Source organism: Kwoniella dejecticola, chromosome 11 (assembly GCF_000512565.2).
Source record: "Kwoniella dejecticola CBS 10117 chromosome 11, complete sequence".
Taxonomy (NCBI): Eukaryota; Fungi; Basidiomycota; class Tremellomycetes; order Tremellales; family Cryptococcaceae; genus Kwoniella; species Kwoniella dejecticola.
Window position 1 is genome coordinate 477502 of NC_089311.1, and position 11029 is coordinate 488530.

Genomic DNA, 11029 nt, shown 5'->3' on the forward strand with positions numbered 1-11029 from the left:
AGCACGGACACCTCCGCCCTCGGCCTTCATACACCTTGCTAAGTTGGGATACCTACCCTATACCTCTGCTTGCGAGCACATGATGTAGATAACCATGCATTGCATAGTATGTATAGAAATACATGTATCTCCCTGTTTGCCCAAGGCTACCTTCCTTCTGCCCTTCAACGCTCCAACGAGTGCGTTGTCATTCTAGTGAGAAGCAGCAAGAGCATCGGCTTTTTCTTTTGCGGAGAACATACGAGGCTGGATCCCAAGATAGCGTCAGTATTGTGCTGTTGTCATGTCGATTCAGCAGAAAAAGTCAGCTTACAGGAAGGTTACGTTCCCTGTCGAGCGAGGTAGAGACAATCGTCAGCTATATGGTCGAGCGTTCACCTAATGGACGCAGCTTACCATTTCGTACCGTCAGGGAAGAGCGGTGCTAAATTGGAAATCCATAAGCAAGGTGTCCAGAACTCGGACAGCGTAGAAGAAGCAGCTCACGTCGATATGGATCAGGGTGTATCTCTTTGGCTAAACGCTCTTCCGCTTGTTCCAATACTAAAGCAAGTGCACGAGGGTCGGTGATGTTCCTATGATGGACTCGAAGTGTCAGCTAATTTTCCCCGACCGACCCATGATCTCCACTGATGTCTCGCTCAGAGTCTTGTAGACTCGTTGCACAGTATCCTCTGCCGCTGCAGATCATCCATCCTGTGGGTGTCCTCCCCTCGATACAATGACATCGTTGAGACCCGACCCTGATCCCCCATTTTGGCGGACTCCTTCCCCACATCCCTTCTGTTTCCGCATTCACCATTATCTCAGAGCTGCTCCTGTGCATCCTTTTCTATCTAGCTTGATGCCTTCCCGCCAAAAGACCATTCGTGATTGTCACGGAGCGGATAATGACTCACCTGTTCCTCTCAAATTCCGCCCTTATCTCAATAGCTCTCTCCCTCCAAAGATCTCGTCGGATATACCAATTCAACGAGTTGACCAAGTATCGCTTGTATAGCGACTTGACATACAGTCTGTCATTTCGCCAACATCATCGATAAGTTCGTACGAATGCAAATCGTTTATATTTGAGGTGAGTTGGATATCGATGGGATAGGATAGGATAAAAGCCGGATGACCTGTAAGTCAGCCTATTCCTCTAGACATGCAACTACCGCTCTTCCGGGGAAAGAAAGCGTACCGGTGTGCTGCTGAATATGACGGTACTGGAGGAGCCATTTTGTGAAGCTTGAGATATGCAAATGGTAGCAAGATTAGGTATTAACGTTGACGCTTCTCTATGACTTGTGCTGGAAACACCTTGAATCTGACTGGTTCGAGCGAGGGTTTAGTTGGGACAGGCGGAAGCAAATTCACGTTTTACAATCTATTTTATAGGCACCCCGAGCGCCCCATCAGAGGAGACAAGCCTAACCCGCCATCCCACGTGGCTAACCAAGTTCAATATCCCGAGTATCAGCCTCAAACCTGCCCAGTATATCATGCAGATCGGAATTCTGCATGTGATCTGATGTGATGTGCACGAAAGCTGGAATTGACCCTGTGAATTTTGTGAATCTGGGAGCGTATTAGAATTAGTTTGCGAATAGCAGGAGGTGGTGATTCTCATAACACCGGTATGATTAGCTTGTAGTCACGTGATTTGAGCCGCTTGGAGAGGATATCGCCGCGGTGTTTTCGAAATCAGCGCGCGATTGTCTTTAATGTTTATGAATGTGGAGGTTGATCATCGTCATTCACCTTCCACAGGACACCGTCCCCCGCAGATGAACAACATATATAAACCCCAATCCCATTTCGATTTACCTTTCTTTCTTCCTCATCACTCACAGCTTCACACTCACAACAAACATTTCAAACTCTCAACACTCAAACACTCCCACAAGTCACTTGACAATTCACAATGGCCCGAACCAAGCAAACCGCTAGAAAGTCCACCGGAGGTAAAGCCCCTCGAAAGCAACGTAAGTCATCCCATTCTCAGCTTGACTTTCCCTCGCCACCCGCCTTTGCTGATTTCTGCTCTCGCGCATTTAGTCGCCACCAAGGCCGCTAGAAAGTCTACCAAGGCTGCCGGCGCCGGTGCTGGTACTTCCGGAGGTGTTAAGAAGCCCCACAGATACAGACCCGGTACCGTCGCTCTTCGAGAAATCAGAAGATACCGTGAGTCAGCTTCCAAAATTCGAATGGTGTAGGATAAGCTGACGATTTGCCTCATCATAGAAAAATCTACTGAACTTCTTATCCGAAAGCTTCCTTTCCAAAGATTAGTCAGAGAAATCGCTCAAGACTTCAAGACCGACTTGCGATTCCAATCTTCCGCCGTCTTGGCTCTTCAAGAGGCTTCCGAGGCTTACCTCGTCTCTCTCGTAAGCTTTCATTCTGAGTGTGCCGTGTGGCAGATCTCACCAAGCTTACCTGTCTTACTTTCACAGTTCGAAGACACCAACTTGGCTGCCATCCACGCTAAGAGAGTCACCATCCAACCCAAGGATCTCCAACTCGCCCGAAGACTCCGAGGAGAGCGATCTTAAGCTGCTTCAATGGCTTAAGGCGTCACACCATCGACGCTCTTAGAGATACACTATTTCATCTTACACGTGTGATACATCCGCGTCATCTTGATCTTGATCTTCACATCGCGTTAATTTATATATTTCGTTTCGCTACTCTATACTTATTTCTTTTCGGGTCGAGCCATTATGCTCCCCACCAGACCATTGTGTATTCATTGAAAGATGCATATACATGTCATATAACCGAACCAGTTTAGCATGGTCTCAAGCGGCAATGGTTGAAGTACCTTTCTTGTGACTTAGCTCCCAGCACATCATTGGCACGACCTGCTCCGCTCGAGTCCGTGTAATGTCGCTGCCATTCACAGTCTCTGTGATTCGAGCATGCATGCGTGTCTCGAGCTCTATACACACAGAATGATCATCTTGAATGCACAGATTAGCGGATGCAAATGGTGGAGGTTTGAGGAGGTGTAATTATCCTGTGCCACGTTGTGATTTCTTGTTGTTACCCTGAATATCGATATCCTATCCTTACCATTGCGTTTGACATTCACCAACTATTTGAGCAAACACCATCTCACTTTGACTGACAATTTGAGCATTGTCCTCTCCAACGAATTCAAACATCAACTAATCATCCTTTCTGCCACCTCCCCTCGTCCTCAAACAGGCTCGTTCACCCAAAATGCCTCCTCCCACTTCATCTCTCAAACCCTCCTCTGCCTCAGCCAAGACCAACGGCTCAGCGCCGACTACCGCCGGTAATGGGACCGCCAAATCCACTGGCTCAGGGGCAGGAGCCAGTGCTGGACAATTGGCTAAGCCTGATCAGAGCAAGTACAATGCCGAGCAAGAGGATCTGAATAAGCAAATTGCAGAGGTGAAAACCAAGCTTGTAAGTGATGACTCCCGATCTGGTTCTGAATTGTTGTCGACTTGGTCACCTGCGCTTGAGTATGGGCTGACATCGCCCATGTATTCCTATCATACGCTCGTCATTCATCGCTGGCCTGCTTGTCTCCTTCACTCGCATTCTGTCATCCCTCACTTTGCCATGCTTCGTGCTTCCACCCTGCCTCACTCTCTTGATCCGTTCATCGGCATCCCGCTCATAGGACGCAATTCGTTCGCGGATCTCCCTTACCCAAGCTCCTCAATCAGGGGACCGACGATCAGCTATCAAGCAAGAAATGGACTCTCTGCGATCCGAGCAAGCCAAATTCAAGGGCGACAGAAACAAGCTGTTCGACGAGATGAAGCGAGTCCAAGAACAATTACAGAAGAAAATCAAAGATGTTCAGGGTCAGAAAGGCAAAGTGCAATTTAGGACTGTCAGCGAGATCGATGACAGGATTGCGTACGTCTCTGTCCCCTCACCCGTTCGACTCCGTGAAATCAGAAAATAATTATGTGCGTTCCGCTGCCCACATATGTAGGTCCCTCGAGAAGTCCATCGAGTCCGGCTCACTGAAATTGGTAGACGAGAAGAAAGCCTTGGCGGAAATAACTACCTTGAGAAGGTCGCGTAAAGTGCTTGAGACTACTGGATCCGTCGACGATGCTATCGCAGCTGATAAGGCCCGGATCGATGAGTTGAAGAAGCAATTGGACGACCCCGAAGCGAAGAAGGTCAGCGAGCGATTTGATGAGCTGAAGAAGGAGATGGACGGGCTCCGGGCTGAGGGTGATAAAGCTTATGAGGAGAGGGGGAAGCTCTTCGACGAGAGGAATTCATACAGCAAGGAAATGGTGCGTCCGTTGCCTGACTGGGCTTTGCGCTTGATGCTGAAATGTGTATGTAATCAGGACGACCTATACGAGAAGAAACGACAATCTGCCCAAGCGCACCGAGAAGCTAATGACAAGTGAGTCATATATCTCAGAACAAGCTCATTACCCAGATGCTAATCAATCGACTGCGCCTCGCCAGGTACTACGCCAAAGTCCAAGCCGACCGACAAGCCCGTCAAGAGAGGTTCAAAGCTGAGAAAGCCAAAGAGGACGCTGCCAAGCGAAACGAAGAGATCACAAGGCTTCGAGAAGAAGCCAAAGCACCGGCATTCACCTCTGAGATCGACGATTGTGGTGTTCTGATCGGGTGGTTCAAGGGGAAATACGGCTCGGGCGAGGTCCCCTCCACTCATGCTGGATCAAACACATCTTCTGAGAAAGTGTTAGAGGGAGTCAAACAGTTGGAAATCAGGAAAGTCGATTCCGAAGATGCCTTCAAGGGAATGACGTTGAAGAAGAAGGACGATGATGAGGAGTTAGGCGGTTTCTTCGGAGGTGGAAAGGGCAAGAAAAATAAGAAAGGTGGTAATAAGAAATCTGGAACGGCTACTCCTGCTTCGGAGGGTACTTCCACCCCTTCTTCGGGGGCTGTCAACTTGCCGATGAGCTTGCTCAGCGCGCTCTTGAGTCTTGGAATCCCGCCTCCTAGTGGACAGAACGATGTAGCGAGAACTGTGGAGGATTTGGAGACGAAGAAGGCTTGGTTTGAAGCCAACTCCGCTGCTAAGACCAAGGTGGGTCGCGCCCTCCTACTCTCTTGTATTATCTAGATGGGAAGAGGCTAACGTGCCTTTGAACATAGGCTGAGATCGAACGAGTCGAAAAGCTAGTAGCTAAATTGCAGAAGAAGAACGCTGCTGTTTTGGGGGATGACGGGGCTGAAGACGACGATGAAGTCAGATCTACCGTTTCAGGAGAGGGTATCCCAGTGGAACAAGGTGGTGCCAAAGAACCTTTGCACAGTGAGCATATAAGTACTCTACGCTTGAGCTTGAGTGTCTTATCGGCTAATCGTTCATTTGGTGTAGCCGTTGCTGTCGCTGGTGAAGCTACTGGGAAAGAGATTGTAGAGGACAAAGGTGAACAGGTGAGCACTATTCACCTCTAATCATTCAAGCGAGAAACTGAAGCTGGAAGCTGATCTGAGAGGATCTTCTCCTGTGACACAGCTCCCCTCGGACGAGACTGGTGAATCACCAGAGATCAAGAAGGTTGACTCAGCTTTGGAAGAGCTCAAAGAGGCTGAGGCTTTGGAAAACCAGGCATAGGAGCATGAGTTCAGATTTGCTTACCCAAAAAGGCGGATGCCAAGCGAATAGCTAGCGGACGATTGACTTCTGCTTAATATGCATGCTTTTTCCATTAGATTTGACATTGGCTTGACTTCATGGCATTGTACTTTCTGGCATTTGGAGTGATGGAACGGCTGCAGAGGAGCTGGACAAAATGTGCGCGTTCCGGCGCATTCATCCCCTTTGACTAGCAAAATGACTACGTTACAGCTACAGCTACAGGGCGGAGTTAAAAGTGATGATATCGGTCCGGTCGGTTCTTACGTGTTGGTAACGGAGTTGTATCCATCTTATACTATTCACGTATTCACGTTTCTTGGCTTTTACGCCGAAGTTAAGATAGAAAGAAAATCCGATTCAGGGTAAAGTGACTGAGAGGATCTGGTTCGGCTTATCAGGCGATAACTTATCGGCGCCCTTTAAAGCGATGATATGTATGGGGAAAATCACGGATTTCTATGACCGACGATGAGGTTGTGAAAGGATGTTGGGTTGTATATGTCTCAAAGTTTAGGGTTCTGTGGATTGAGGCAGAGTATTCGCTTCCTATATTATTGAATCTTGTCTCCTGCTGTAGCAAGATACAAAAAGAACGAAGCTGTAGAGGGAGAACCAAAGAGCTCATCAACATGTCTATCTACACGCAAGTCCCAAAGCGGACCAAGTGAGTCTGAGTCGTTCTTGCACTCTCCTCATCTTGATGATCGTCCTTGGTCGGTACCATGACTAATATGGATTGGCAGATCCGCATTCACCAAATCAACCCTTCCTATACCGTACGACCTCCTCTACCTAATCATCCAAGACCTGTTCGCTTCTCAGGCCTTCGGATCCCTCGCGAAGCTCGCTCAGCTCTCTAGAGAATATCACGCCCTGATCGTTCCTTTGCTGTATACGAAGGTGCACATCCGATCCGACGAACAATTACAGTCGTTCTTGACGATCCCTCAGTCGGTGAGGGATGATATAAGGACCAAGACGAGCGATAAGATCAAGGATGTTTTGGGTGTTGGTGTGAAGAGGGGGAGATCTGGATCCTTGAAATCGAAACTACAAGTACAAGGTCAAGGCCAATTACAAGCACCCCTTGGCTTGCAGGATCACGTACCAATACACAATAAGATCACGCATCATTTCAACCTCACCCGGACTCTTACTCTGGATATATACCCTTCCAGACTCTCTTTCAAACTCGCTTCCAAACTCCCTTCTCCCCTCTTCGCCGAACAGTTGACATTCACGCCGAACGCGCTTAAGGATCTGTATGAGAAATTGGACAGATCAAATTCGCCCAGGATATTAGTCTCGCATTGGGCTCAACATCTGCCCAACTTGGTTCGTCCGCGTGCCGTCACGATAGATTATTCAACGCTCGATCTGGACGAATGTGAATTGAACCAGTCGGAGAACTGGGTAAACACGATGATGGGCATAAGTACCTCGTTACAGGCTTGGAAGGGCGCAGAGGAAGTGACAATGAAGGGTGAAAGATGGTTTGGGGTCGTGCCGAACCCCGGAGTCAAGGTTCGGATGGTGCATACGGGTGCTGAAGAGGAGGTCCAACCTTCTATATTCGGATTGGCGCAACCAGCTGGATATACCCAAGAAGAAGAAGAAGAAGAAGTTACGGTGAACCAAGCTATATTGGATAACGCATCAGGTGCATCCACTATCACTATCACTATGGCTGAGCGCATTCAACAGCGGAATAAAGTCATTGAGAAACGCACAGAAGCAGTGATCATGGGCCTACGAACTTCGGCTGCGTTCCATGAGACGTACCATCGATCGTCATCGGCACTCAATTGGGAAGTTGTCGATATTCTGCCGCCGCCTGTGGAGACAATGACCAACGAGCATGAAGAAGAGGACGGGGAGGAAGAAGAACGGTTGATGGAGAAACAGCGAGAAAAACGTAAAATCTTGGATGATATCTTGAGGGAATTGGACGAGACTTCACCAAGTATCACAAAACGTTACGCGGTGATAGCATCGGATGGACGCAGGGACTTGAATTGCTTGAAGTGGACCGAAAGCGAAAGCGAGGTTGGAAATGCTTAGTCACTTTCGTTCGTCAGCTTGGTCAAATAGACAAGGAGAAGGAGAAGCAGAAGCAGAAGCAGATACAATGCATGAAGATGTCCGGATTGGGTTGTACAATATTATGCGATGTCAAACATATTCAGAGCTTTTTTGTAGGTTGTATGATCTCACTTGTATACTCGATAAACTTTCTCCTGTGGGTTAATTATAGATGCTACGATCGGAATGTATGTATGTAAACCTCGTTTACCTTTTGAACGCCAAAGAGCCAGCGGGCGTCCAGTGGCCAGAGCATGATCCATACATCACCCCGACCTGAGATGCAGACTCTCAATGAACTGCTGCAAATCCTCCTGAGCGACTTCTACAACGCTCGTGTCGAACATATCATGCTTAGCCCCCGACCCCGACTCTTCGGCGGCATTCTGAAACGCTAATCCGAATTTGCTATCATCGTAAAACATCAAATTCAGCTTTCCTTCTTTCTCCGTACCTTCTTGTCTGCTTGATAAATGCATTCTGCTTTTCACTGGTGATTGGACAAAGTGGGATTCAGATGGACTCGACTGGACTCACTTCTTCCTGACATCCCCGAATTCCGGCGAACCAGTCACGCCCACCACCATATAACTCGCCTTGTCCTCGTTCAGACAAGCTACAACGAACGGCAGGCTCTTGACTTTTCCACCGTTATTCAACTTCGATTGTCTCTCTGTCCAGCGATCTCGGGTAGCGTCCACCAACCACAGCGCCAGCCTGCTCAACGTCGACGGGTGGGAGAACAATTTAAGATCGGGTCCTTCTTTCAATATCGCCAACCTGAACGTGCGCAGACTGCGTATTATAGTTTTATCCAGTAAGGCTGATCCAGCACGTATGATCGATCGGTGAAGCGTCATTGTCAGCGGTAATGATCGCCGTATCAATGCGATACTATCAATGACAATGTAAACTCATACAGATTAGCTTCGGTAAGCCTCAGACCGTAGAAGTAGAAGTGGACTGGATTGAACGCACTCATCACAAGCATCATAAGCTATCCAGAAATTCGTACTTCCCCAATTATCTTTCTTCTTCTCTACTTGAGTACCCTCCAAAGCTGGATCGTCAGAAGTCCGGTTCGGATCCTGGTTCTCCTTGCCTTCAGCGATAGAAGCGCTTTCCCTCGTATTGACATTCCACCGGGTGGTGCCTCCGAACCATTCTCCTCCACCCTTTCCTCCCTCCCTATCGACCTCCAGCCGCACGCCGACCGCTATGTCCAGTAATGACGAGACAACCTCGACTGCATCCGCGGCTGATAGCGAAGACAGTTGGAATCCGTATGCACGTGTAAAAGACGGGTAAGATAACTCGATCAGGCCATATTCGGGTGCGATTGATTCGAGCTTCTCTGGTAATTTGCGTTTCAAGTCCATATCCATATGCGACCATGTCTGCTGACATTGCTGAAGTGAGAAGCTATGTGGAAAATGTTATATCAGCTATCTGTCTCACAGATGTCGAATTATGAGGTAAAATTCGAATTAGGAGCCGGACTCACCCCATCTTCGCCAACAGACCTTGAAGTTTTTTCCGACCCTTTTCTTTCCAGATACCTAATCGCCCAGCAACATATCCAGAATGCAACATTGATTCGTACAGATTCCAATGTCGATAAAGCATGAATCGCAACTCTTCCGATTTGGCTATACTCTTGTCATCCGGATTAGGTATCTTCACTCCGCCATTTACTGTCGGATCGTGGTTCAGACGAACTACTTCATCTTGGAATATCCCTTGGAAAGCCTCATACGAATCTCGATCGATCCGGGACGTTATATACTGGTTTGTCACCGCCAAGATCGCATACCATAGGATATCGTTATCCGCCCTTTCCAGTACTGTCGCTAGTAGATATATCGTTAGAGCGACTGATTGACCGTAAGATGTTCCTGCGGAATAATAACGCTGTATTCGTTCGTGGTGCGCTTCTCGGACTGTTCGGGGTAGTCGTCTGGGCTACAAGAGATTGTCAGGTCTGATATTGGTATCTGACAGGACAGATTGAGGAAAGTTGAAACAGGCGGACTTACGCGACCATCATCTTCCCTCTGTTTCTTTGATCTTGATTTCGGCTCCGTCGATCCTGCTTTACGCCGTTTCCTCGCTCGCTTCGAAGGCGACCTGTCCCCGTCTTCGTCTGCACCATCTTCTTCCTCGTCCTCCTCCAGAGCTTCCTCTTCGTCTTCTTCTGCCTCTTCATCAGACTCGTCTTCCTCGCTGTCGTCGTCATCTGAAGAACCCGAATCAGACGGTTCATACTGAATACGAACATGACCTGTCAGTATGATCGTGACCGAGAGGCTCCTTCTTAGTCCAAGCTCACCTCCAAGGCCTCCCAACTTTTCTTGACGTTCTCCATAGCTTCACTGAACTCGTCTCCATCACCCCAAACCCAGATCTTCCCCTCACTTGATTCGCCTTCTCCATCTTCATCTAAGCCTATATCTATAGCAAACAGGTTTTGCAGATTCCACGGTCGATGAGAATCTATGATATGCAAGTGGCATGTCGGAGGGAGTTCGAAATACGAAGAAAGGGTTAACAGGGATCCCAATGAAAGCAGTATGAGTGTATGTAGCTATTGGAGGTAGATTATCAGCTACATCCACTGCACGCGGTGACATGAACTTACCTCGTCAGAAGCTAGGGCTTCATCTCGCCTGGTCTCGAGTTCGGAGTAACCCCCAACAGGTACGAGTCGATAAGGCACATCGTCATTCTTGAAAAGCGAGCAAAGTATCCTGGCACCAAGCAGTCCATCCTATTCTCCAGCCGTCAGCCGTTGTCCTGTGCGAAGTGGGTGCGACTGACCACGTCCGTTCCTGCTAGAATGACCACCCCGCCACTTCCTGCTCCTCCCTTCCGCCTCACTCGGGAGACTATCGAGTTGTACGCATGGGTATAGGTGAGGTCAGATGGACGAAGATCGTCAGAGGGGGGCAGAAGAAGGGGCATTTGACGCCTCTGCTCAAATCGTCCTTGATTCGATAGCTCGACAAGATGTTTCTTGGTGTTGACCTCGGACTTAGCCTTGGCTTTGACTACAAAGCTCTCAAGCGACTCGGCTATGTGATCAGACTGTATATCGTTGATGAAGAGACTCAATAATAAACGCGTCGGCCAAATCCAAATCCAAAAGTCAACCAATGTTTTCAAACGCGTCCATCGTTCCGAGCAGCGATTACGTAAACGAGTATTCCGGTTATCTCGAAATGCGCTATGACGCAAGACAATACCCGCACCAGTCCGAACACCCGACTATACAATTAATCTCATTCCTCAACTTCACTTGATGTCCTCAGTCAACATCAACAGAGGTCAGAGATCAGACGAATC

At 48.4% G+C, this 11029-nt stretch overlaps 5 protein-coding genes across 5 annotated transcripts; 3 read left to right on the forward strand and 2 right to left on the reverse strand.

Moving 5' to 3' along the window:
• Window positions 1–192: 192 nt before the first annotated feature.
• On the reverse strand, window positions 193–1221 carry I303_108302 (uncharacterized protein; the record flags this gene model as incomplete). The annotated part of the gene is made up of 6 exons (XM_018410641.2): window positions 193–246; window positions 314–329; window positions 397–424; window positions 487–575; window positions 900–1016; window positions 1184–1221. The coding sequence occupies 6 exons, from the start codon at window positions 1219–1221 to the stop codon at window positions 193–195; spliced, it is 342 nt and encodes a 113-aa protein (XP_018260451.2).
• Window positions 1222–1906: 685 nt separating this feature from the next.
• I303_108303 (histone H3) lies at window positions 1907–2537 on the forward strand (the record flags this gene model as incomplete). Its single annotated transcript, XM_018410640.1, has 4 exons — window positions 1907–1967; window positions 2041–2166; window positions 2227–2372; window positions 2439–2537. 4 exons carry the CDS (start codon window positions 1907–1909, stop codon window positions 2535–2537), a joined length of 432 nt encoding a protein of 143 aa, XP_018260450.1.
• Window positions 2538–3207: 670 nt separating this feature from the next.
• I303_108304 (uncharacterized protein) lies at window positions 3208–5581 on the forward strand (the record flags this gene model as incomplete). Its single annotated transcript, XM_018410639.1, has 8 exons — window positions 3208–3417; window positions 3638–3879; window positions 3959–4271; window positions 4329–4387; window positions 4453–5047; window positions 5116–5275; window positions 5342–5400; window positions 5483–5581. The coding sequence occupies 8 exons, from the start codon at window positions 3208–3210 to the stop codon at window positions 5579–5581; spliced, it is 1737 nt and encodes a 578-aa protein (XP_018260449.1).
• Window positions 5582–6234: 653 nt separating this feature from the next.
• Window positions 6235–7666, forward strand: I303_108305 (uncharacterized protein; the record flags this gene model as incomplete). The annotated part of the gene is made up of 2 exons (XM_018410638.1): window positions 6235–6269; window positions 6349–7666. The coding sequence occupies 2 exons, from the start codon at window positions 6235–6237 to the stop codon at window positions 7664–7666; spliced, it is 1353 nt and encodes a 450-aa protein (XP_018260448.1).
• A 287-nt stretch (window positions 7667–7953) lies between these two features.
• I303_108306 (uncharacterized protein) lies at window positions 7954–10648 on the reverse strand (the record flags this gene model as incomplete). The annotated part of the gene is made up of 8 exons (XM_018410637.1): window positions 7954–8095; window positions 8225–8581; window positions 8666–9109; window positions 9192–9649; window positions 9724–9951; window positions 10017–10271; window positions 10326–10454; window positions 10505–10648. 8 exons carry the CDS (start codon window positions 10646–10648, stop codon window positions 7954–7956), a joined length of 2157 nt encoding a protein of 718 aa, XP_018260447.1.
• Between the last annotated feature and the right edge of the window lie 381 nt (window positions 10649–11029).